This window comes from Apus apus, chromosome 1 (genome assembly GCF_020740795.1).
Source record: "Apus apus isolate bApuApu2 chromosome 1, bApuApu2.pri.cur, whole genome shotgun sequence".
Lineage (NCBI taxonomy): Eukaryota > Metazoa > Chordata > Aves > Apodiformes > Apodidae > Apus > Apus apus.
Genome location: NC_067282.1, coordinates 157,934,703 through 157,961,565, shown reverse-complemented (window position 1 = coordinate 157,961,565; position 26,863 = coordinate 157,934,703). Strand labels below are relative to the sequence as shown.

At 35.4% G+C, this 26,863-nt stretch overlaps 1 protein-coding gene across 1 annotated transcript in view; it reads left to right on the top strand.

Annotated features, from left to right (window-relative positions):
- CFAP54 (cilia and flagella associated protein 54) overlaps nucleotides 1–26,863 on the top strand; it is a 109,889-nt gene that overhangs the window by 65,661 nt on the left and 17,365 nt on the right. The window contains 17 exon segments of the mRNA XM_051621259.1: nucleotides 144–231; nucleotides 642–848; nucleotides 2,409–2,475; nucleotides 4,662–4,844; nucleotides 7,017–7,103; nucleotides 8,129–8,251; nucleotides 10,207–10,260; nucleotides 12,010–12,226; nucleotides 12,557–12,651; nucleotides 13,180–13,349; nucleotides 18,717–18,825; nucleotides 20,352–20,484; nucleotides 21,211–21,368; nucleotides 21,564–21,749; nucleotides 22,906–23,032; nucleotides 24,395–24,550; nucleotides 25,726–25,834. Coding sequence (XP_051477219.1) covers nucleotides 144–231; nucleotides 642–848; nucleotides 2,409–2,475; nucleotides 4,662–4,844; nucleotides 7,017–7,103; nucleotides 8,129–8,251; nucleotides 10,207–10,260; nucleotides 12,010–12,226; nucleotides 12,557–12,651; nucleotides 13,180–13,349; nucleotides 18,717–18,825; nucleotides 20,352–20,484; nucleotides 21,211–21,368; nucleotides 21,564–21,749; nucleotides 22,906–23,032; nucleotides 24,395–24,550; nucleotides 25,726–25,834 — 2,269 coding nt within the window.

Below are 26,863 nucleotides of genomic sequence, written 5' to 3'. Positions count from 1 at the left end.
AACCTAATAATTATTTAAAATATTATTAATCCATTGAATTACATGTGAATGCATGTCTACTTCTCATGGAAAAAAAAAATTAAGATTCAATAGCTGATTTAATTATGTATTTTTTTTCTCCTTGATTAAAAAATAAATAACAGGAATCCTTGAAATAAACAACCAGAGAGAACTCAAGGTTCAGGCTCTACATGAACTTGGAAATCTTCATTTTTATGCTGGAAACAAAAGGTACAGTTACTGGATTAAAAAAGACCCTGGTTTCATTTTTTTTTTAAATTGGCATTCATACACTTTTGGGAGTTCTTGTGCTGTCTTCAGGTCCATATAACTTCTTTCATCTAAGTGTCTATTAGGTATCTTTTGTGAGACATTTTTGTGTAAATTGTGTGTTTTTCTTAGCTAGCTAATTGCAATTAAGCAAAATAATTAAGCACCTCTTCTTTTTAGGAATTAATATCTATTGTTTGACAATTTAATGTTAGTGTACTGTTGACCATGTATCTTTTTATGTTGTAGAAACTGTATTTCACTTAATAAAAATTATTTATAACTCAGGCAACAAAGGTAAAATGAAGCAAGTCTTATCTTTCGCTTTGGAAAGTGTCAGCAATATGATGGCTTTTTTTAATGTGTTACAGAGCTGCTTTTAAGTATTGGTGTCAAGCCCTTGATGAAACACTCAACATTGCTGATGCTCTCAACAACTGGGAAGAGTTAGGTTTTCAAAAAGATGCTACATACTGGTTTGCAGTTGGAACATCTACTGATACTAGTCAGAAATTTCTTTCTCAGGCTGGAGTTTGGGGTTGTTTACATGCAGCAGTTTTAGTGGCTAAGATAGCTCAGTAAGTATTTTATCTCCATATGTATGTATTTCATATTTTAAAGGAATTGCTCATCCAGGACAGTAGGCAACTTGAAATTAATTTGAAAACACTGATAAGTTGCTATAAAAAAGACTCATCAAAAGCAGAGAATTTTTTTCTTTCAGGAAGAAAGTTGCTCTTTTGGATAATATTATTTGTTCCCTTTTCTTGAGTGGTCATCTTTGATTTTAATTGCAGCTGTATATTATATGGAGATGTCACAGAAATAAAACAAAATTAGAAAAAGTCATAAGCATAGGGATTTTAAAGTAATATTGATTTTCAATTGAAATATCATGTCTCCCAAGTCATTGCACATATTAAATATTAATGTATCTTAAGGGCAGATTTACTGCCTGAAGTACTTATTTTCTGGTGAATTACAACTAAATGAAATTTGAATTACGGTTTTAAAGTCTACCATTAATAAATATTTCTGTCCAGTAGTCCTTGACTGCTTGTAAAACATTGTGGATATAATTCTGAGCTGTCTCTCAATGCATTGTACAATATAAAAATGAACAAAGTATAAAATATATCTAAGCCAGAAGCATTATATCCACGAAAGGGCAGAGTTTCATTTGAGTAAACTGTCTTGTCTGAGAAGCAGGGCTCATTAATAACGTTGTAAAATACCTGTAAACCAAGGTAGCTTTGAAAGTATTAGCATGGGTATTTCAGGATCAAATGTCATTGTCACACTCAGAATTAACACCCAAGAGGAAAAGCAATGAGTTCAAATTGATTCTAAACCACTGCTCTTCTAATTCTGAGCTGTAGTGCAGTCTCAGGTCCAATTAGGCAAGACTCAATCCCTAGCTGCTTTTACAGGTGCTTGTGGCACATAGTTGTGCACTGTGTGCTATCCCTTTGTTGCTAATACGTTGTTCCAAATCCTGGCAGGGGTCTGGGGGGAGCTGTCCTCCCAGCTCCTCACTCAGACAGATCTTTTCTATTCAGACATGACTTGTGCTGTTAAACGTATTTCCCTTGAGGTGCTCTTTCCAGAGCAACTTAGTCTCAGGCTGTAAAATACAAATTAAAGGATTCTGTTATTGTAGTAAGGCTTTCTGATATTGTAGATCAGAGGAGTCGCCTGCTATCAGCATGGTTTAAAGCTCAGATGAGGTCCTGTGTGAGATTAATTTAATCTAGTTAGACACCTACCATGTGAACATCCACACCTGCTAGTTATTTTAGGCTTCCTTTGTGGAAAGAAATACACTTTACGGCAGGAGTTACTTGACCTGCTTTATCCTTCTAGTTTTGTGTGAGCTGAATTTTGCACGTAGATTGCCGTTTCTCTCCGTTAACTTATAAGACAATCCAGACAACTCCCTTTGTCTAGGTATGTCTTTGGTCAAACACTTTGCATGGCACGGCTGAGCACCTATCTACAGAACAGGCAGCTGTTTTCCAATGTGGAAAACTTCTAGATTGTGTTAGTATCATTATCATACTAGATAAAGAAAAAACAAGAGTTTGAATAATTCATATGGATAGGCACATTCGTATTTCTTATTATTTGTTGTACTTCAGGTATATAACAACATCAAAGATGAGATTAAGAATGAAATACTGCTATTTTTCTGCCATACTTTTTAAGGTAAGAATACGATTTCCGTTAGAACTCATGAAGTTGACAAATTGCTTCTAAAATTTAAGTTGCAATAAGCCTCTATTAAAATATTTCTCTCTTCATTTTTGATGCTAAAGGAAAACTGGAGATCAGAGGTAGCTGACAATTTATGCACATTAGATGAGATGTTTTTATTCTCTTTTTTTTCACATTATTCCTGTAGTATAGCCTAAAAATTATCACTTCAATAAAAGACTAATGTCTTGGAGAAATAATGAAATACCGAAAAGCGAAGATGGCTAAAATATTTAGCAGTCAAATATATTTTTCTTCTCTTGAAGCATTCTGCTCAGGAAGAGCTTGATTCCATCAACAATAGCAAAATGCTGTCAGATCTGTACAGAGTCTTCACAGGTTGTCATAAAATTTCAACCAGGAGAACAGACTCTTTGTAAAATGAAATTTTTGAATCTTTTTTTAGCATTGGAAGGTAATGGTTTGTAATACTAAAATACCAGCTCTTTAAAATGTTTGCTCTAAAAATAGAGGGTAGTCAAAATGATTCAGTTTCATTTACAAAGAAAATAAGATCATTACAATTAAGTTTGAAAACTTTTAGAAACAAACCTTAGAAGAAAAAAGGGTTTCAGTTTACTTTTAAAAGGAAGTTTTAAGATGCCAGTAACAAAAGTGATATAGGTAAAAGGAATGCAAGTATTCTGACAGTCATACTTCACTGGGATCAATGTTTATTCATCCCAGTGCAGCAACGTGAAGTTTGTGGGTTTCCTCCAAAACAAACCGATACCACTCTTTAAAATCTTGTGCCAGCCATGGCTGTGATGGTGTGACCTCTGGTAGGCCACATTTAAAATCTCGTGAAGTTTAGCAAAGGGAGAAAAAGTTGAAGAAACAAAGACAAAGGAGAATTTTTACTATTTGCTAGCATTAGAACTGCTAGTGGTACAAAGCTGAATGATTTTGGTTCCTCCTTTTGACAGGGATAGTATTAAGCATTTGCTCCTGTTGTATAATGGGAGAAATAATTGTGACTTGACTGAAGGGGGTCTGATATTAATTGGGATAGGAGCAGCTTGCAGGGTGAGTGACTTGAAAAATATAATAAATTACTGTCACTGTACCTTTGTGATTGTTAAGCACATAATTTGTTCCTTGATTTGGGAAGCTTTTATAGTCTTATTTAGATTCCACCTCTAGTAATTGCTTTAGGCTTGTTAATATCACAGATCTGGATATGAACGTACAAAACACAGTTAGGAGGGGTATCCAACATCTGAGATGTTAGCACTCCTCCCTTTCTAGAACATTTAAGTTACTTCCTTAAAATTCACATCAGTTTTAAGTGATATTATTTAAGCTGCACTTGCTGATCTAGTTTAAGGTGGACCTAGGGTGGAACTAGCTTTTAACTGGCCTTAAAGTCAGCACCTCTCCTCAAAACCATGGCTGAGGTGGTGGTGGGGCAAGGACTTAAGGCAAAGTGAAAGAGAACTAGCTTTCTTAGCTTGTGGGAAAAAGAAAAAGATTTTTCTTCTAATGGAAGACATTTTCCATCTTCAGACTGGAAAAGAAATGTTTGAGTACATTCCCAGAATCATCTCAACAAATTTTTTTCCTCTGCATTTTCCTAGATTTTGGAGATATTTGAATAACTTAAGTTCTTTTTGTGTGCTAATCAGAGGTTTATCCTACGAAGGTTTATCCTACAAATTACCTAAGAAGCCTCTGTGAGAACCCCTAGTGGTTTATTAGTATTTTTCCTGTGCTTCCAGGGGTTTATTTGGGATGCTTTGACTTGGAATATGAGAGAAACACCATTGGCTCTTCAGAAGGATTTTTCATTACCTGGGGAGTACTTGCTGAAGAATCTTTCATGAATATTTTTCTTCACTCAGCTTAGTTTTTCTCTTTTGAATGTTCTATGAAATATTGCTCTTAGACTATTTGCAGCCAGCTTTTGGTTTTGTTTTGTTGCTGTTGTTTTTTTTCTTCACCAAGTCACATGTAAAGCATTTTTTCTAAAAACATTTTTCATGGTTTTGTCTGGAAACAATTGGATAGTTAAAACATTGACTGGATTTCATTTATGTAATTCATTTAAGTAATCTATGAGTCTCAAGGGTTGGAGTTTTTTAGTGTTTAACTAATGCCTGTACATCTTTTCACAAGTAGTTTGTTCTTATTACTTGCAGACCCTGTTTAGAGCTTCTCTTCCACATCCAACATCTGACTATGACTTCGCACAATATGAAACAAATATGCTTATTCCTGGTATCGACTTGTTCTCTGATCGCTACAGAGCTGATATCTCTACTGTAGTTGCAAGTCTGAATTTCCTTATGGTGGAACTACATTGTGCAAAACAAAATTTAGTAGTAAGTATTATTTTTATATTATAGAAATTAATTTTAAGATAGCAAGTATTTTTTTTGTTGTTTGTGTGTGTGTGTGTACTTAAGACATACCTCAGAAGCTCTAGTAAAATACTTGTATGTTTACATTCTGTGGAACTGAGACAGAGGCAGGGTATAGCTTGCTGCCTGATTTTTAGAATATACAGGCTACTTGTTTATTCAGGAAGATGACAATACTTGATCCACTTACCTTAGGCATTTTAGAGGAAATTTCCTACTATATACAGTTTGGAATAACACTGTACTGAGAATTGCTTTAAATGCAGTATGTCCAGAATGCTTTCAATAATTTTACTTTCACATTCAGTAAATAAAATCTCTTCTGCTGTTTTCATTTTCACATTCTGTTATTCCTCTGTATGGAGTGTTTTTAGAGCTTCCCTCTTACATTGATTATGTGGTTATTTCCTCCATTTAATGACTGACCACTTCCACTTTAATCCAAATTATTTCAAAGGTACAGGTATCTATACAGTGCTGAAGAAATAGATGGAATTGCTTACCAGTACTGAAGAAAGTGTAGTTCTACTTCTGTTCCTGTTTGGTCCTGTATATTCTAAGAGATTTTCATGTCAGGCAATTCTTGTATACATCTACAAATCAACTTTCAGCATGACTCCTGGCAGAAAAAGGAGATAGTTTTCTCGTGCTTTAATGAGTTGAGTCCACTTAGGGAAAAGTCCTGCAAGTGGAAGGGCCAGTGTAAGGGAGGGGAAAAGATCGGATGACTGGCAGCAGGGGAGTTAGAAAAGGTTAGAGGGTAGAAATGAAAGAGGCATTAGAGAGGAGGAGACAACGTTTTACCCCTTTTTTGTCAGCAAGCCATTTGTTGGATTAATTTCTTCTGGAACTTCAGGCTAAGTGTCCATCTTATCTCCTGTTGTTACTTCTTTCTCATCCTTCTTTACTGGAGCTCACTTTGTTATTAAGCTTTGTCTATCTGCTCTCACTGTGGGAGATCAAGTGAGATGAAGGAGCAGACAGTTACCTGGAGGGAGGGACACTTAATGTGACTGCTTGCTTCACATGGCCATGCACATTTTTTATTCTTTTCTGCACTTGTACTAGCAGAATATAGATCCAAGTCATACATCATGGTCAAAGTAATTGCAGTTTCAGCAGGATAAAATCTTCATTTTCCCTGAGTGCTTAATGTGGGAATGTTTTAGATGGTGGACACTAAGTTGATTTGACATTTAAATCAAAATACATCAAGATTCAATATTTATTAAAAATAAGATTTTGAAGACTAATTTTGTTGAACTGCTTCAAATATCAGTTGGAAACTGTATGGGTACAATTAAAACATTTGCCTCAAGCATTTGTAATCCAAACTCAGAAGTATTAGGTTACTTTATGAAAAACTTGAAGTGCATTTGACAGGAAAGTAACAATGCTTTTAGCATTTTCCAAGCTTGGGGACATTTTTCAAGTCAAGAAATGTATAAATGCTGAAAAGTAATTAAATTTTGGAAGTTTTTTCATTTTTGATAAACAAAGATACCTTCTAGGAAAGAATCTGCTTTTTATGAAATATTGTATAATAATAAATACGAAGTTTGCATACTTTACTAAGTTTTAACCTTTTTTTTTTGTTAGTTATCCCTACAAAAACTTTCAATTTGTCAATAAGCCTCATCACCATCCAGTTTATTTGGTATTGTTTCATTTAGACAATTGCAGGACTTAATTTCCTTATGTTATAAAGCTCACAGAATTCTATAATTCTGTTACTTATACTGAAAAGAATTATGGCATCAAAATGCAGACAGTTTTAGAAATCCCTTATATCAACATCTTTCCATTAGGTTTACTCACTAATGGTGGAGTTAAAAAACTCACCTTGGACACAGAGATTGATTTGGGAAAACTTTATTGTCTCCATTATGAATGCTTAGGCATGCACAGATATATACACACACAAATTTATATATATAGTATGAGGAGACAGCCAGCTGAAGAACTTCATAATATATTCATCCTTCATAGATGATAAGAGTAGTGGTGGTATATGGCAGTGAAAGCAGTTCTCTTGTATTGTCTCTATATCTGTGATATGTAATTGCAATGTACATTTCTATAACTGTACCCTTTATGACATTTATAACTAGATGACCTAATCCTTTCCTACAGATTTTACCATTGTTCACATTATACCAATACTTTGTTTCTGAGATTTGTAAGGACTCAGCTAAATGTATTGAAGGAAGAATCTTAAAGGTAATTAATGAAACTTTATTTTTATCACAGCTCATTCTATTTCAAAAAAGCTTTCCATTTATTTGTTAAATGTCGTTGGTTGAATATTTCTTTATATATCACTACTGGGGAAAGCAATGCTTTAAAGTTCAGCTTTTGCTTAGTGTTTCTTAGCATGATAGAAGGTAGAATAGGACTACTTTCTAAAAACAATTATTTATATTCTCAGATTTAGTAGGATGTAGAGGTATTTATTCAGTTTTAATTTTAATGTCCTACAGAGACAGAAATTATTCCGTAATTTCTTTCTAGTCTCCATTTAATAAGTGATTCTCCTTAAAGATATGATCCTAAGATTTTCCCTCTAAGATCCAAACTTTTCACTTGCTATTTTTAATCTTGTTCCACCATTCTTGTAAACGTTTTATTAAGTGCAAAACATAAATGTTTTGCTGTTCACAGTGTTCACTTCTGCATTTATTTTCAGTAATCGCGGTGGAACCAGGTTGTCAGATTTCTGGGACTTCTGTCATTTCAGTGATGCTTGCTTGTTGGTTTTGTTTTGGATTTTTTTAATCCCTTCCTTTTATTTTTTATTAAAGGAATCTTAACTTGTAGTGAGAATCAAAGGATTATTGGTTTTAGATATTGTCAGGAAATGCTGATAGGGGTTAAAGATGTTCGCTGAGTACTACAAGACTAGGATGAGTGAAAACTGATTTTGATCAGGGACAGATCATGGACTGACACTCAAGGTCTATCCAGATTAATTAAATTATTTTTCTTTGACAGGAGCAAGTTTTTTTGAAGAATATGGTTTTGGGGTTTCTTTTAATTTTGGTTTTTAAAAGTGAAAGACCCATATTTGAGATTTCATTTGTTTAGTAAAAAATGTGAAAGATTTCTTTCCATTGAAGGACATTCTCCATTAATCTACTATTCCAGTAGCCCAGTCTACTTGAAAATTACCTTTGAATACATTTTATTTTGAGCAAAAAAATAACTCAAAATTATTTCAATCACAGGCCTTGGTTTTTTTTTCACAGATTAAAGTGCTTACAGATTTAGGATTTTTTACAGAGGCTTTCCATGAGCTATCTTTGCTTAATTGTGGAGAGGGAATTCCATGGAGAATACCTGCAGGATACAGAAAAATTGAACAAATTAAGGTAAACATCAATAAAGTATAGTATCAAAATATAACACTCAATTATCTTTGTGAAACCACACATACTTCATGTCTGCAAGTTATTACACAGTCTTACAGAAATGCTAAATTTCTTTCAATAAGCAGGTCAGATAGTAGGCATTGAATTACTTTAATTTCTCTCTCTGGACAGCAGGAGCAAAAATAAATTTTGAAACATACTTTCTGTCTGCTTTATACAGTGAGTAATGGAGAAAATACTGTTGAAAAAATAATGTGGGATTTCATATGAAGACATGAAAAATGTGGCTAGAGTTCTCACTCCTGCTGCCCCAGCCAGGAGCAGGGCAGCTGGGGGGCAGCTGTGGCAGCCCCAGCCCTGGGCATCAGACACTTCTGTGGTTGGGGACAGGCTGAGACTGGGTCAGGACATGGGCTGGCAGGTTGGGGTAAGGATCAGACCTGGTGTGAACTGGTCTCAGACACAACCCCAGGATGGCTGCACAGGGCCCTGGCTGCCAGGAGCTGGAGACTGGCCCTGCTGTGGCAATGCTGGGGCAGGGGCTGATGGCCCTGGGGGCAGACAGGGGGGCTTGGGCAGGGTGGGGGGAGTCCCAGGAGACACTGGGCAGTAAAAGCCTTGACAGTCACAGCACCCCAGGTCAGGCCCTGTAGCCTCAAAATGGCTAGAACTTTAAAGAACTAGCACAAACAGCAGTATCTTTTTTTGGCAGCAGCGAACAAATTTATGTCTGAGAAGAGATGACTTAAATTTATGATAGGATGACAAATGTCTACATTTATAAAACAGAAATATGGACAAGCTGCAGTGGTATTAGGCCTTAAATGAAATATAAACTTAATAAAAAGTAAAATTTAAATACTTCTTTAAAAAGGTGACCTTTTTACTGTGCCAATGAGACTTGCATACTAACTGCATAGGAAGATAAGAAACTGAAATCTAGAGGTTTTCCTTAGAGCACAGGATGCATCACATTCTCACTAGATTAAGCCATCTATTATGAGCAGCCTCACTGGAGGCTTTGATTCTGCAAAGCCTTCCTGTTCCTGGCTAGAGTAAGGAATGCATTTAGTCCTTAATTATGGTAGTGAGGTCAAAACAAGCCTTTAAGTCCTTTATTTAATTTGTATATTGTCTGAAGAGCTCACACAGTTCTGGTTGAATTGTCATCTGTCTTTTTGTAACTGGGTTCCCAGACGAATGCTTGAGTGAATAGCAGAGCAGGTTCAGCATTAGGTCTCTGGTTGGGTGCGTGTAGGTTAGAAATGCATGTAATAGCTAGTGTTTGCTGGGCTTCTGCACAGCTCTCAGAATAAGAAGGACCCATATTCCAGGGAATGATAGAGATTATAGAGGCCTACATCTGGAATTAATAGAAGAGTTAATAAAGAACACACCAAACCTAAGTGACAGTTCTGTGTGGAGCTCTCAGTTATAATGAAGACTGGAAAAGATCTTTAGTTCTGCCTTTTTCTTCCACTAAGGAGACTGAGCTATCTTCTGGTGAAAAAGTAAAGGCTTTTTCAGCAAGGACTAGAATTAGGGTTAGGGTTCAGAAAATTGAAGCACATGTAAGCAAAGAAATAGTTGTTTTTAGAGCCCTCAAGTAGGCTGAGTTCTCAAGTTCATCTTGATCTGTAGTTCTTGTTTTCATCCCATTCACAGATCTGTGCTTTGGTGAAAAAGAGGAGCCATGTGCTAAGTCTGGAGTTAAGTTTGGGATTCAGAAATGTAAAGAACATAAATGAAATTAACAGTGTCTATAGAACTCCTAAAATGTTTCTCCTTATGGTTCAGAAATGTAAAGCCTGTAGAAGCCAAGTAATTGTTGGTATTTTCAGAATCCTCGAAGTACAGTTGGAAATAAACTACACTTTTTCACTGCTCTGCAAAGTCATATGTTTTATATCCATACTGTAACACATTACTTAATTTTGGTTTTGTCCATTTTACAGCTGTTACAGAAATTTGACTCCTCAAAATCTCTCCTGACTGTTACAAATTTACAGGTAAAAAAAATCTGAAAGAGCTAGAAAATTTCGTGCTAGAGATAAACATTTATTTTCCTGGCATCAGTTATTTTTGGTTCAGAAAATATACTTATTATTGGTAAATACTAGTAAATACAAAACATATTCTCAGCAGTTGAAATTTTAAATTTTATGGATGACCTCTCAAGGGAGAGACGAGTATCATTATCACCATTTTTCAGGTGGCTGACCAAATATGTAAAAATCTGTGATTTGTCTGTGCAAAGAATGCTAGTGGACTTATTCAGGTTATGTCATGAGATGTAGGATATGTTGTTCATTCTGATAAAATATGGAGAACATCCATCATCTTGCCTTCTAATTTTTGTCAGTCAGAGCTGTCTTCATAAATTTATCCTAATTCAGACTGGAGCTGGAGTCCATTTCTAAAAAAGAAGGTGAATCTGTAAACTAGTTAATGAATAATAGTTTCTAATTTTAGTTAAAATTACATGTTCATCAATTACTTATCTTTTGTTTTTCAGTATTACTAATTTTCTTTCATTTGCCTTGTCACAGATCCATTGATCTAGTAAGGGTATATGTTGGCAGAATGTACAAAAAAAGCTGTACTATAAAAACAAACTGATAAAGTAGAAACCCCCCACTGTTTTCTCCAGTTTGCTCTCTTTCATGTGTCTCCTAAAACAGTTGATATTAGAAGACAGAAGTGAGATGTCTATTTTGATAGCTTTTGATTTCACTAGTTTCAGATTTATTCTGCAGTTGTGTTTTATCTTGAGCTTTGGATTTAAACACTTCACAGTCTATATGGGGCTCTTACTGGTCTCCTTATGATTTTGCAAAGCTGCTTAGACTTTCTACTTCTAAATGTATTTATCTAAAGTTAGAATCTTAAACTCGAAAGAAAGATGATATCACAAATAGCAAAAAGATTCTATAAAATACCATAGAACCATACCATGGGAAGGTCCCCAAAGATCATGTTGTTCCAACTCCCCAGCATGGGCAGGGACACCTCTCACTAGACCAGGTTGCTCCAGTCCCCATCCAACCTGGCCTTGAACACTTCCAGGAATGGGGCATCCACAGCTTCCCTGGGCAACCCATGCCAGTGTCTCACCACCCTCACAGGAACAATTTTCATCCTAATGTCCAACCTAAATCTCCCCTCTTTCAGGTTGAAAATGTTCCCTCTCATCCTATAACTGCATGCCCTTATTAAAAGTCCCTCTCCAACTTAGGCTACTATAAAGTCTCCCTGGAGCCTCCTCTTCTCCAGGCTGAACAACCCCAAGTCTGAGTGTGTCTCCATAGCAGAGGTGTTCCAGCCCTCTGATCATTGTGGGCCTCCTCAGGACTTGTCCTCTTTAATATGCTATAGAAGATTTTGATTCCCTGCTTAATCTTCTAGTTAGGGTGAATTGTAACAACAGACAGTCCTTTGTATTAAGGTTTCTGAACTACAGATTTTGCTATATATTTTTTATGACCACATAAGTTCAGAGAGTGCTATGGACAATGCAAATGTACACAGAGAAATAGCTGTAGCTTCATAGATGCACATTCTGCTGGAAAAGTGATCACTGAGGCTGTTGCAAACTAAGTTTGGAAAAGAATAATCCATAATGACTAAGAGCATATTACTAATATTATTCCTGTTAATTGTTTATAAACATCATTATTAATAGAAGAAGAATTTGCCTTGAACAAGAAAAATGTAAAATATGTTATTTCAAGTAGTCCCAATTGTTATCTTTCTTGTAGGTACTGGAAGACATATTTAATTTGAGTCTATCTTTAACAATGGTGCCGATGTGTAACCAACAAATTATGAACAAACTAACTTTAGTCAAAACACATTCCATCATTTGCCTTTCTGCCACAATATACAACATACCTGAAAAAGTGGAAAAACACATCTATACTGTTGAAAAAAACCCCCCGAAGGAGCCAAGCAGAATTAGAGCATCAAAGGCAAAAGGTAGTTATAAGGGTGATGGAAAAGTGCATTGATTCTGCAACTTGTTTCAAGCATAGTTTTCCCACTTTTAACTACATATGTATTAACATGTGATATTATAAACATTATTCATATTTAATGTTGCTAGAAAAATAATAAGCATTGAGATTTTTCAAGGGTTTTTTGCTAGTATCTCTAATATTTTTAGAGGACTTCCATTCTTCCTCACTTACTTTGATATGGAAAGTCCCAATTATAAATAAAGAAAAAAAGAGTGTATTGTTCAAATAGCAGAGAATGCTTTGGTTCTGCTTCTGTTACCTGAAATTTCATTTTAAATGTATTTGACAGGTGCTGCTGGTAAGAATTCAAGACAAAAGGAACAAAGTGTCACAATGGTGCAGCTTGTTGACTGTAAAGATGAATTAAATATGGCCATGCTGAAGGTAATTCTGTGTTTTAGGAAAAAAGTCTTAAGAAACTACAGATTGTTCCAAAAACATTGCTAATGCTTTCAATATAATAGAAATTATCATGAGAGGGTGGCATGAGTAAGGGGACTAATCTGACTGTAATTTTACTAGCCATACATGAAGTCTTGGTGGTTTGGGGCAGTTTTTTCAAATATTCCCAGTGGTTATGGTCTAGTTTATGCTATAAAAATGTCCATGGGAAATACTGTCACATTCAGATCTCAGTGTGACTGTTTCAGCAACCAGGGTAAAGACAGAATGGGATTTCCAGGATAAAATCGTTGCCCTTCAGAGGTGACACCCACAGAACAAGTCAGAGCTCTTTGATGGGGCACTGTGCTCTACAAATAAATGGAAAACTATTCTCTGTCATATGTGAAATGTCTTACATTTTTCATGTTCCTCTTTCTGGTACTTTGTTTTGGATAAACCATACCACAGTTTATTAGCTTCTTTGTTTGAACGGGAAGGGGGGTATTTGTTCATTTTGTTTTTCTGTAGGGGATTTTATTAGCAGAAGCCGAAGAAAGTCTTAGCCGTCTTGTGCAGAACACACAGGACAAGTATGATGGGGAGATATCTCAGTGTTCTGCTGAAGATTTAAAAGCTCTCATTGAGGCCAAACTTCAGCTTGCCGCGATTTCTCAGCAAAGGCATCAAGCAGCTTGCAGGTAAGCAGATCTCCCTTACAAAGAAAGGCTGAGGGAGCTGCATCCTTTTAGCTTGGAGAAGAGGTGACTGAGGGGTGACCTCATTAATGTTTATGAATATGTAAAGAACAAGTGTCAGGAGGATGGAGCCAGGCTCTCCTCAGTGTCCAATGACAGGACAAGGGGCAATGGGTGCAAGCTAGAGCATAGGACGTTCCATGTAAACATGAGGAAAACCTTTTTCACTGTGAGGGTGACAGAGCACTGGAACGGGCTGCCCAGAGTGGCTGTGGAGTCTCCTTCTCTGGAGACTTTCAGAATTCTCCTGGACAGGTTCCTGTGTGACCTACTCTAGGGGATCCTGCACTGGTGAGGGGGTTGGACTAGATGATCTTTCGAGGTCCTTTCCAATCCCTAACATTATCTGATTCTGTGATTCTGTAATATTAGGAACAAACTTATGTTGCACAGCCTTGACTACAGAAGATTAAAAAAAATAATCCAGCATTTTTTTTTATTTGAATCCTTTATGTCTACATTAATATTATAAACCGTAGTAACCAATCATAACAACCACACTAGTATATCTTCAAATGTAAGTTACACTAGCATTTAATTTGTTATTACTGCTTTATTTTATTAAAAGATCATTGGTTATTTGCCTAGGATTTCTCTGTGAGGTGTTTTTGTGATAGTATTGTACAAAATCAAAGAAAGAGCTGCAGTGTTCACTTGTTTTGTTGAAGTCAAAGTCTGGATATATTAGGTTATGTGTTTTCTATAATTTTTAAATGTTCAGCAGAACACCGATGTTGTTACCTCCAAACTACTGAATTCTACTTTGTTTCAAGAACACCCTGTATTACTATGCTAAGAGAATAAGTCCTTGATGTATTACTGCAATCAAATTATATTTTTAATTTGATTAAAACCCATTGATGTAATCTTTAGTACATTAGACTAGATTTTAGCAAGCATTAATTACAGTATGTAAAATACTGCTGTATTTACATGGTCTATTACTATTCTCTCCAAATTATAACTCCAAAATTTGTGACCTTTTTGAGGTCTGGATTTCTATTGAAGAACTTAATGAAATTACAGTTGTGCTGTTCTTTGAATATATGGAGCATAAAGAAATATATTAGATATTAGTAGATGTTAAATTCTGAACATTTATTTTATCTTTCAGCTAGGATTATTCTTCTGTTTGGCAGAACTGTAATTTAAAATTAATTTGTGTAAGAAGGATAATAGTTTGACAATGCATAATTTTTATTTGTGTCAAGATCTTTTAATCTAATCTAATCTAATCTAATCTCTATCTAATCTATTTTATATTTGGCTGGAAAATCTTTAAGGGTATAAATTTTTAACAAGATATACAGCACATATAGCCATCACTTGTCAGTCTATATATAAATCAGCATGTAGTAAGTATAAATATAATAAGTATTTGTAACTTTTGTTAGATCTAAACACACCAAAATTATTACAGTAAATCTTAAATTTTAGTAAGCATTAAGCAAAAAGCAAAATTGATATTTTTTTTATTGTTGGAATACTGGTGGATTGCTGTAACACTCCTGCTGATGAAATGGTAGGTGATTCAGTTGGCTAACAGATAAACCAGTCTCAAGAGATCTTTTCCTTTTTACCCAACTAACAGAAATGTTTTCTTCTATGTCCTTCTACTTTCCTTCTCCCAGCTGTCTTAGTTGAATAAACAAACCTCCAAATCAGAGAGCCTTTAAATAGCACAATTCCTTCTTAGTTTAGCAGCTAGTGGCACAGCACTTCCTCCCATTCGCCCCCACTCCTCCTCTGCTCTGCCTGGAGAGTAAAGATACTATTCAGATCCTGCCTGGAGTACTGTGTCCAGTTCTGGAGTCTCTAGCATAAGAAGGACATGGAGCTGTTGGAGTGAGTCCAGAGAAGGGCCATGAAGATGATAAGGGGGCTGGAGCACCCTTCCTGTGAAGACAGGCAGGGATATTGGAACTAGATGATCTTTGGAGTCCCTTCCAACCTGAACCATTCTATGATTCTATTAAAAATTTAACAAGGATAGGAGCTTCACAGTGTTGTACAGACTCCTGACTGAAAACAGTAAGAGTACTGCAGCATGGTCTTTCACCCAGGTTTTGTTTAGTTTGTTTTAAAAGATGGACATTTCCCAAAAGTTCAGATACTAAGATGGTAATAATTTAGTAGTACTGTCAGTGCTGAAAACAGGAAGCACAAACTTGTAGGTTATTGTGAACATTTCTCATAATGAAATATTAATCTATTTCAGTGTCTTTCGAATTAGATTAATTTACCATAAATTTGTCAAAGTGAAAACTACAAATCACTGGACAGTGACTTCATCATGCTTGTGAGGGCCATGTGTAACCAAGTACCAGTATGCAGACCTATGAAATACCCTGTGCATAAGCCTGACTTAGCTTGATACTAAGCTTGATAAAACCTGTGTTAGTAGAGTTCTGACCCAGACATTCTCACCCTGCTATACTGGTTCCAGCACGCAAGGCGTGTTCAGTGCAGGACCCTTCTTTTTGACAGGCAGTTGTATCTTAGAGTGTCATTTCTCTCTTGGCTTCTAACTTGTCTCAGATTCAAGAAACTTTTTTAGAGTATCAGGCATTCTAATGGATGTCAAGCATTTTATGAATCATTTTTTGGGACTCTTAAATTTTTAATGGGTGTTTAATGGGCCTTATATATCGATAGAGGTCAGATAGCAGGGAAAAAAAAAACAAAACAAAACGCCAACAAACAAAGCAAGGGTTTGGGGTTTTTTAACCTATTTTACAATTTTATTGCACTGCCATCCATGGAAACTGCTGATATATCTGCCTCGGATACAAATGAAACACTCCTTCAGACAGCTGAATGTTTCCTGCCTGCCAGCCTAGAAATCAAGCTTTGCATGATATTACAGAAATTCATCATTTTTTTCCTTTGGCAAAATGACTTAGTGGTGGAATTGTTATAGTCAGCTGTACTTTCCTATTTTGATCATCCTGTCACTTTCTGATTCAGCTGATAAAAGGATGTGTATTTTGTCAAGGGAAATATATAGACACATCACTCTTGTTGACAGAAGAAGAGGGTCACAAAAATTTCATCAAGGGAAGCTTCTACATTGCAGCCTCTATCTTGCATAAAATTTATGTCTCAGAAGAAGTTTATGTACAGGACTAATTCCATGGATCTCAAGGAGAGTTCTTACATGGTGTGTCCCTGTAAATACGTGAGGTTTCTAACTACCCAAATATATGTTTGTCTGCTTATGTGAGCATGTTGCTGCCTAATACATAAAATGTGAAACTTTGTGCTTCTCGTCTACATTTTGCTCATGAAATTTGTGTATAAGTATGTAGGTAAAAATGGCCTCATTTTCAAAATTGCTAAATGCTCACAACAGCAGGTAACTGGAGGCAGTGGTGCTGAGCAAGCTGGGTTAATATTTCTTAAAAGCCTGAATATGCTCTTGTGTGCTGCACTTTCTCAAACTTCTTTGAGGAATGCTACCCATAGTATCTCAAACAGTGGTTTTAAAAATGTCAGGTTTTAATGCCTGGTTTCAGGAGAAAACTCTTCTTAATAAAACGAAAGAAAAGCAGTTGGGATATTTCATTGTATTATCCTTACTGCCTCTTTTGCTTTTATAAGCAAATTTTGTTCCATCTTTTCCATTGTTAGAGAGACGGTTATCATCAAATTCAACAGTGCTTTTTTCTGGTTTCATTTTGTTGAAGAGAACTGAGGTAAAGGGATGATGAAGGAGATTCATAAGGACTGAATTCTGTGAGCTGAAAGGCAAGATATTAACAGTTTTCGTTCTCATTACTTTGGGGTCTATTTGTGCTGGATTGGTGTAATCCATCCAGTTCTGCACCACAAAAACAGCAAGCTGAATAGAATCAGAAAGTACAAGAAGACTTTAACAATGTCCCTATCTCTGGAGGTTATCCATCCTGTGGTTAGATATATGTTGGCAGAATAACGTAATTTCAGAGCGGTGTAGCTCTTGTTATGACTTCTTTGTGCATGAATCAAGAACTTTGTCCTTACAACAATTAATCTAGAACTTCTCAAAAGCAGTGAATTCACACAGAGCCTGGATATTTCTTGCATTAAAGCTCTTCACAGTATTCTGGCAGTGCAGAAAGGACTTATGGTCCTATACGTTATTTTTTTCTCTTGCTTCATAGCAGCCAGTCTTAATGTAAAGAGAGTCTCTCTGTTAAAAATGACACCATAGATGAGAATTTTGGTTATACATTTTCAACAGTTGACCTGCTGACATATCATTAACAGCTGAGCTAGGGATACTCTCAGGTACTTTTGCATCATTAATAAAACATGTTTCAGTGGGTGAAGAATAAGAAGAATTATAAAAGAAAAACAACAACCCCAAAGATGTTTTAGAGAAGAGGTAGGAAGTTAGAGAATTATAGATGTAGGGGAAAAATTCCCCTTAGAGATGGAAAATTAATACCAAGAGACATTGGGTTTGGCATTTCTTAGAATATTTTGAATAGTGTGTTCTTTGGGCAACAAATCCTGTTGTGAAAAAATATTTTCATTATGTTGGTTTTGCAAGTGTCTTAATACCATGAAAATAATAGTGTCCACAAAGTCTGCTGTTAGATATATACATTCCTATAGATGTTATGAAAATTGAATAGTGTAACTGAAAGCGTCAAAAAGCATAAAAAGGAAAAAAAACCCCAAAACTCAGCAGGGAGGAATCTGCCTATTTTGGGATTCCAACTCACAGTTTTTTGAAATATGGGGTTGAATGCTGCACCAGTCCTACTGGTGTCTGTATCTTTCTTGATGCTGTTTGGAGTGAACTCTAGGAAAGGATTTATCATTGGGATGGGGAGCAGCAGACTCAATGTCATGTGATTGCTTATGAGGTTTTGCCAGGATAGAACCTGGCTCAGTTTCTGGTTGATGATCCCATGAGTATTTGGTCATGGATTTAACAGATGGAGGAAAGTTTTTGTAGCTCTCAAGTTGTAGAATAGATACAGAACTCTTCTCATCTATTTTGTAATTGTCAGTATTTTTACATCTTCTAATTTCTAAAAGCCCATCCCTAAAGACTGCTATGTATAACTGAAAGTCATGGGGAAGTTCTGTTTTGATTGTTATTAGCAAAACGTTTTCTCTTCCTGTTGTTTTCTCACTCTCATACTGCAGTGCCTACAAATTCAGAATACACTTTGAGTGCAGTTTTTGTTCTACTGAAGCAAAAATTAGTAACTGCTGATAGACATCTCTGACGTAGTCAGAAATGAAGTATCTATTCTAATAAAAGCATAAAATGGCTAATACGATTAGTATTTTTAAATAATATTTTGTGTATCACAGTGTTGCTTTGGCTTTCTCTGCAATTCGACTTCTCCAAGATGCAAAAATTTTTAGGATGGAAATGACACATTTTCAAGAAGAAAAGGATGAAAGTATGTGTGAAAATTTGGTATGTGTGGTTACTTGTTATAAACTATTGTTTCTTACTATATGAAGTCTTGTATTAAGTGTTGAGAGATTTTCAGAACACTAGAACATGGCAATCATCTGTATTATGTGGTTACCATTAACCTGGGTAGAAAATTATGTATTACGTGCTTCAGTTACCTGCTTGGCCAATTCAGTGTATCTATAATAATAATAATTTTAATTTGTAGGAATTACAGTTTTTATGTATATACTATCAAATGCCAGCACTGAAAGTCACCTTTTGTTTAAAAACAAATAGAAAGTGGAAAAAATAGCTATCAGGTGAAAACCTTATATTGTTCTGTGAAGGTATTTTAGGTTCTTTGTTTGAAATCCTACTTCCTACTAGTGTATCCTTTTTCCAAAAGCCAAACAGACCAGTTCACATTATTTCTGGTTTCCAAATTTAGCAAGATTTTAGCTGACTTCTGTTGTCTAACACAGAGGGATACTGACCTATACTCTGGAAAGCCAATGTACAAAACCTATTAGTAAAACACCACAGTAAGTCAAACTGACTCACATGGACAGAAGAATTGAGCAGTGAGGCCAGATTTTGCAACAGGCCTAACGAGACTAAGCTTTCTTGCATGCAGTGTAATTATGCTCTGACTTTGTTGCATATCAGGGTCTATTGTCTTTCTGCTTTTGGTCCTACATTTTCTTAGGACTGCCCTAAAGCCTGTTATGGCTATTAAAAAAAAATATCAATTATAAGTAATTATAAGCAATTATATATTTGCAATTAATTATAAGCAATTATATATTTATAATTAATTATAAGTAAGTATAATAAGTATTAATGATAAGTACATATAAGTAATTAGTTATGATCTTTGGTATAAGTAGAATACAGGTAGTGCCCTGTCCACGTAGTGCTTACTGGAACAAATCTTTAGAATAGGTACTGTTGAATTTTAGACTAGAAAAAGACTTTGTGATACGTGAAGATGGTACAGGGAGTTGAGCTGAGAATTCACCCAAACACTTCCAGTACTATATTACATTAATATGTTACATTAATAGTTGTTTCTATTCACCAGGAACACTAAAAAATAGAAGTCAAATTTAAAAAAAATCTTTCTAATAAGTCATGAACTACTGGAGCTTAATATTGATCCTGCTCTAATCTACAATTAGATTTTTATGTGCCTTAGAGTTTTGTGTAGAGTTTTTATTAGAGAAGAATAAAGTCCAAACTGTTCTGAATTATTCTCCAGGACACATGTAATATATGGATATATTAATGGACTCTGCCATGAAAGCTGGCTTAATCTTCATTTGTTGCAAACTTTTTTCTATACATTAAAAGCTGCATAATAAATAGACTGCTGTTCTTAAAAAATATCTACCCTTCAAATAAACTTCAGGTTATAATAATGTTATTATTTGTAAAATATTTGTGTTAATTTGATTTATTTTAGACTGATACTGCCCTGTTGCTTTGTTTGGACTAAAGCAGTTGACTCAGAGTGTAACATTGCTCTTGCTTTTGGGAATTATTAGGACTCTAATGTTGAACTGCCTCTCGATGTAGCAGCTGCACAAGATCATGTGAATGTCCGTCTGTGGCTGAGGTGTCGTACAACGTTAGTGACTGCCCTAGTAACACAGATACATGGTGTTGCTGATACGGAAGGTATTACCCTTTTTTGGTTTAGACATTTGGAGTATAATGGGCAAGTGAGCCTATTTAAACACAGTTCTTGTTATTAAATAAAAAATCAGAATATTAATTCTGGGGCTCTATTATCACCGAACTATTATTTATAGTAAATTCATCCAAAGCAATAAGAAAAATACATTTCTGAGCACAATCTCTCCCTAGAGCATGTAAACACGAAGCATTATATTAATGTTCATTTAATGATCATTATCTTTTGATAAATCACTTCTGTGTGAAAAAGTTGAAAATGTTCTAGTGTAATTGGGTTAAATAAGTCTGTTTGTTTTAAAAAACCACTACTGCAACATGCTTCTATTTTTAAAAGTCTCAGAAGTTTTAACTTTTTGTCTTCAATAAATGAAGGAATGATAGCTAAGATCAGACTTTTGAATACATGGAATATGTTTTATGGGTGAGAATGCTAATCTGATCTAAAAAATCTAATTATTTATGCTTATGGATTGCATATAAAGAATGTATTTGGATCAATGTGAACCAAGTGCAGTTTAAAAACTAAGTGGTTTTTCTTTCTTTTTAAATTACATTTGGCACAGAATCAATGAAATGGTAAATGTGGAATCAATAATGTCAGATTTTTCTGTAACTTTTTAGTGTGGAAGTGACTTCTTAAAAATGGCAGAAGATACTGTGAAGTCTTTTCTATTGTATTTTTGCTATATGTATATTCTCTTCTTCTAGGAAATAATGTGGCTGAACGCAGAAGTGTGATAGATGAAGTGATACTAGAGGCAGAAGCCTTTGGTGATACTGAGACACAGGCTGAAATGATGGTGCAAGCTGCTATTCTTGACCTGCAAGAAAAACAACCCGTGGCAACCATTAAACTTCTTTTGCAGGTTTGAGCACAAAGGACAAACTGTTCGTTTTTCTTTGATGCATTTTTCATGAGGTCAGAACAGCTGATGCCAGCATTAAATAAGCTTGAAATAATGCCTCTGAAATAGATTTTTTTCCACCTTGTGTGATTTGTCCTCATAAATAGACAGTAAAAGCAGTAACTACTTTGGTTTACATTGTCTATATCCCAACAGAAAATCATCAGTTTACTCCAGGAGGATACAGTTATTTCCCCTCCAGCTTCTTTGACTCTTGTGAGAAGTCTGGTTCTGCTGGCAGACATGCTAACACTGCAGTCAGTAGAGGACACAGAACATTGCTCTTCTACAGTGGAACCACTGAACTTACTAATTTTGGCACATGAGCTTACCATTAAAGCAGTGAGTATATGTTGGTGATTTACACAGTTCCAACAATCTTAATTATCTGTTCTCAAAGGTATTTTAACAATTTATTAAAAATGGCTCTCCCTATCAACTCTTCACTTCAATTTTCCATATATTACATAGTGCATGGAAGTAATGCATCTGACCAAACTTATATTTATGTATATTCATTTATGTAGTCTGGTATTTTCATAAAATTTAAAATACTGAATATTTGCAAAATGTATGTGAAAGCTGAAATAGGTACACACACTTTTACAATTTGAAATAAGGGATAGGTTGGTACCCAGCACCTCAGGGAGTATGTACATCTCATAAAACTCCTAACTCTTGAGCAGCCAAGTTTAGGAGTTTAGCTTTATATGTTAACTTAGAATACTTTGAATTAGAAAATCTATATCAAGTAGCATATTTTTGTGATGTCTTAGATCAACAAATTGTTACAATCAGCATGAAGAAATAATTTCCATGTAAAAAATGAAATATGCAATAAACAAAAATAAATCTAAACACATGAAAGCTGTGAGAGGAACATATAGGTATAAACCACTTACCAAATTTACCAAATAGAGATGCATTTTGGCAGTCTCTACGTATTCTTGATACAGAAGTTTAATCCATTCAAATATTTGTTCTCCCAAGTACTAAAGAATCATATTAATTACTCCAGACTCAGACTTCCACTTGTGAGACTTGCTAGCCTGCAAGAGACTTAAGACTTTGCAGCATGTCCCCATCCTTTTTTCCATTAATGAAAAGTTTGACTGGTCAATGCATGTTATTTTATGTTATGGCCTTTGTTGGATGTCATATTTCTTGTAGAAATGACAATTTCTTTCTAGGGCTTGGGTTCTTTGGCAGATGTATTTCTTAAAGACTAATTTTAGCAAGTTTGTTTTTAGAAACTAAAGCCTAAAATTAATAAATTTTATCAAGAATAATTGAAATTGTTAATTTGCTACCAAATTCCTCTGCAAAGAAGACAAGTACGAACTGAAGTAAAGGTGTTTGGGAGTATAAAGCCCTTTTCTAGTGCTCTTCTACAAGACACATTTGACTTCCAGGATTTTGCAATATCTGTCTTACTTTTTCAACTGTTATTTAATTGGATGCCTGCAACTTGATTTTACAAAGCATACTCTTTTCATAGATTTTTGTTTGTGGAGAACCCATTGAACAGCAAATAGAAGACAGCACATTGACTTGCCTGGTCCTACCTCCAAAAAATATCTACTTGCCATATCTCAACTTGCTAGCCCAAGTCAAAATGAGAATTGGTAAGAAAAAACAGCAAGTAATTATTATTTTTAAATGTTCATTAATTTTCATTCATATTTTATGCAACAACAGATAAAGTGATGCATCAGAAGTGGTAAATTAATTTTTTGTCATTATGCAAATAAAATCTTTTGAAAACAAGCAGTAGATGCCTGTTTGGGCCCATCCAATCTATATAAGCAAAGTATAATGCTTATGGGACCTATAATCAACAAAGGCTTAAATATGAATGCTATAGCTTGATGAAACTCATGGCAACCTCAGGTTTTTTAAGTGGAAGTTAACAATACTTTTCCAACTTCTGTACAAAGCATTCATTCTGCAAAAACTTCCTGTGTATGTTCCATCTCCCTGGAAGCATTTATATGGAATCTAACTAATGATACTAAATCAGATGGGATAGTAGTGATAATTCTCTGTCCCAATAAAATAATCAGTGTTTTTTATTTTGTCACCTTTTAATTTAACAGCTTTTAAAAAATAACTTTTCCTTATCTAGAAACTTGGAAATATGCTGAATAGTAACAGAAGATAACCTTTAAGATCTGTCTCAGATTTGTTGCTGTATAGCAGATGCAGGGGTAGGGATATTGTTTCCATGTTCCTTCCGCTAAACTTAATTTGGGGTATATCTGACTTCCAATATACTAGAAAATCTAGAAATCACTTCACTTTGGTTTGTATTGTGGAGCAGTGTCAGAATGTTCTGGATTCTTTTTCAGGAACATATGCTCCAGGAGCACATCCATGCACTCCAACCAGTACTTTGTATACAGCTTTTAGGACTAGAACATAGGTAGTGCAAAGTAAACACTCTGAAAGGCATCTGCTGTGGCTGTTTTCAGCTTCAGCTGGTGTGCTCTAGAGATCCATTCTTACTGTGCCTTACTGCTTGTGAGAGCTAGTTCCTGTTTCTGAATCCACAATTTTAGGAAAAGCCTATGAGTATTGGGGAGTACATTATAAGAGGCATGCAATACATCAAAGATGCCTTTAGAACTGGTTAGAAAAAAATTATCTAGGGAATATGGAAATGTTCAGAGAGGTTTAAGTTTTGCCTACAACTGCCAGGGGAAGTAAAGTTATGCAGAGGCTTACTGCTAGTCTTTCCAGATATTTTGTGAAAGGGTTGATTTGTTTAGCCTCACCTTCTTTTGGATGGCCTGGTTAAACATCAATGGCAACATAAAGTAGTGAAAAAGCATTACAGCTCTGTATTTATGTCCATTAATGACTCAGATGTTTGAGATTTAGATTGTAGCAGTAAATCCATAACATCATTTGTTCTAGAGAAGTAGCTCTTTGTTTAAATTGGTTTTCCATTAAATAATTTACTAAGAAGTGTCTTTCTTTCTCCTTAGGACAAACATTAGCTGAAAAAACAGCTTGTACACCTGCAAGAGGAGATCCACTCCAATGGCTACGTGCTCTCAAACATTTAGAATCAGCATTAAAGCTTTGCAGAGCATCTGCAACAAAAAAATTAGATATGGAAGCTGAACTTCTTTTTCAGATAGGTAAATATATAAACCCTGTTTGTCCTAGGCAATCTGATGCATGTGGCCTCTCTTAAAATGCAGACATTTTACTGTAAAAATACAAAAGATTTGGATATTTCTCACCCTGTCTAGCTGCAAATCTCTCACATGGTTTTAGTATCACATCAGCATTGTTCAGGATGCATTGCACAAGTAATTTCAAAACTGCAGTAGAACTTCTCCCACCTCTGTGTTATCAGGGATCAAAGGGTGTAGCCAATGAGATTAAAGACACTGTAGGAAGCTTATTAACTTCTCTGCATCAGTCTGAACTAAAGAAGATGAGAAGCTCAAAAGTTTTTCTAAAGGATTTAACAAAACTAATGAATTACAGAGTATTTGCATGCATTTGGATTTTATTGACATTATGATTTGCACCAGGAGGTTGTTGGTTTGTTAGGATTCCAACCAGAAAGGCATTCAGACTCTGTGGAGTAGCTCTTAAAATGCCATTTATTGGAGTTTACACTGTGAAGAAAAAGAGGACAGTGTAAATATGTCACTTCAGATGCTGAGAACCCCAAGTTGTGAAGTATTAAATGGGCTTCCAATCAGGGTGTAGCAGAACACAGAATGCAGATCCTGTCTGGGAAAGGTTGCATCACTTTGGTCTTTTGAGCTGTTTGAAGACTTTGTGCAAAGAAAACATTTCTATTAACCATTTCTACTGTTGAACAAAAAGCATATTCACTTAAGAACTTCTTGCTGCACTTTCACAGAAAGGGCAAGTGGTGTAACCACTGGTACTGAGAAGATGGTGTCAATCAGCTCTTCTGTTAGCTGGCTATATTCACCCTGTGGCTAAGGGGTGTGGACAGCACAGCACACTGTATGTGCAGCATAGTACATACATACAGCCTGTGCCTGTGCATCAACTCGTCCATGTACCATGGTCTTTTAGTTAGCTTCACTACATGTTGGGAGTCTTTATGGTTCCAAAGTTTGATTATTTTAGCTACTCTATGAAGTAATTTTTTATACAAGCATTGTGCATTACATTTGGAACAAGTTTGAAAAGATCTTGCTTATCAGGAAGAGGATAGATAATGGATTATGTTGTTCAACTTTTCTGAAGGGAAAAACAGCTTGGGTCTCACAGGAAAAAAAAACTACAAAGATAATCTTGTAAATCTGTTTCTGTATTTCTTTCTTAGGTAAGGTGGAATGCCAGATAACTCAAGCAGGTAATAACAAGTCATCTCCAGCTGTTGAAACCCTGTTGGAAGCTATAAAACTCAGCCAGCAACATGATCAAAAATTTGAGTAAGAAACTAGCAATAGAACTTTAAAAAAAATTTTAATCATGCATGAATACATTTTTTTGACAGTTTTCTGAGATCTGGTGTGGGACTTGTATTTTGAAGCATCTTTTATGTTATGGAGAGTTTTCTTCCACTGCAGTAAGGAAGAGCTTCTGTAGTTCTATTATTTAAAATAAATGCTGAGAACATTTTAAAACACGTTTTAGAGCATACAAAGTTACAGCTTTCTGTTCTGTTTCCAAATATGTACCCTCTCTGTCAACACCAGGAACAGAGCTATCAATTAAACAGGGGTTTTATTCATTTTTCAGAAGATGAGCTGTGGTCTGACCCCTTTCCAGATCATAGAAATCCAGCTTGAAAAGGTTAGCAGCCAGAAACAGTCAGAACAGAGGCAGAAGGAGCATAGGAAATGTGTTTGTAACAGATATCAGGACAGTGACTTTGCCATTAGTTATCAGCATAGAAGATGCCTGAAGAGCTGAGCCAAGCTGGCTGATCAGTTCTGTCAAGCAGCTCTGATATGCTGGACTTTATTTATTTTTTTAGTCTCTTCACCAGTCTTAATGAATAACGCGCCACGTCCGGTTACAGGCAGTGTAAAGGCAGCAATTTACCTTGCTTGTTTGGGTTTTCTGTTACTTAAGTTAATGAACCAGAACTCTGAACACAGAAGCAGTTGCACAGTAATAAACCTCTACAAGCAGTCAGCAAGATGGAAGATAGTACAGAAATGGACTGTGGGGCTGTTTTGCAAGTTTAATTTGCTACACGCTTATTTAATTTATTACTGTCTTTCTAAAACAATGTACAGCAATATCGATGGTGCTTGACTTTCTTGTTTTAGAGAACTAAACATCCCCATTGCCTTTATACAAGCCCTCTGATATTTATGGGTGTGTTTAATTAAAGATGTTTCTTCATGTCTGAAACCCTTTTTTGTTAGCAAGACTAGGAAGCAAACTAAATTGTCACAAAGTAAACACAGAACTTTGCACTAAGTTTTCCACTTAGTTTGCCCTATCTTGAA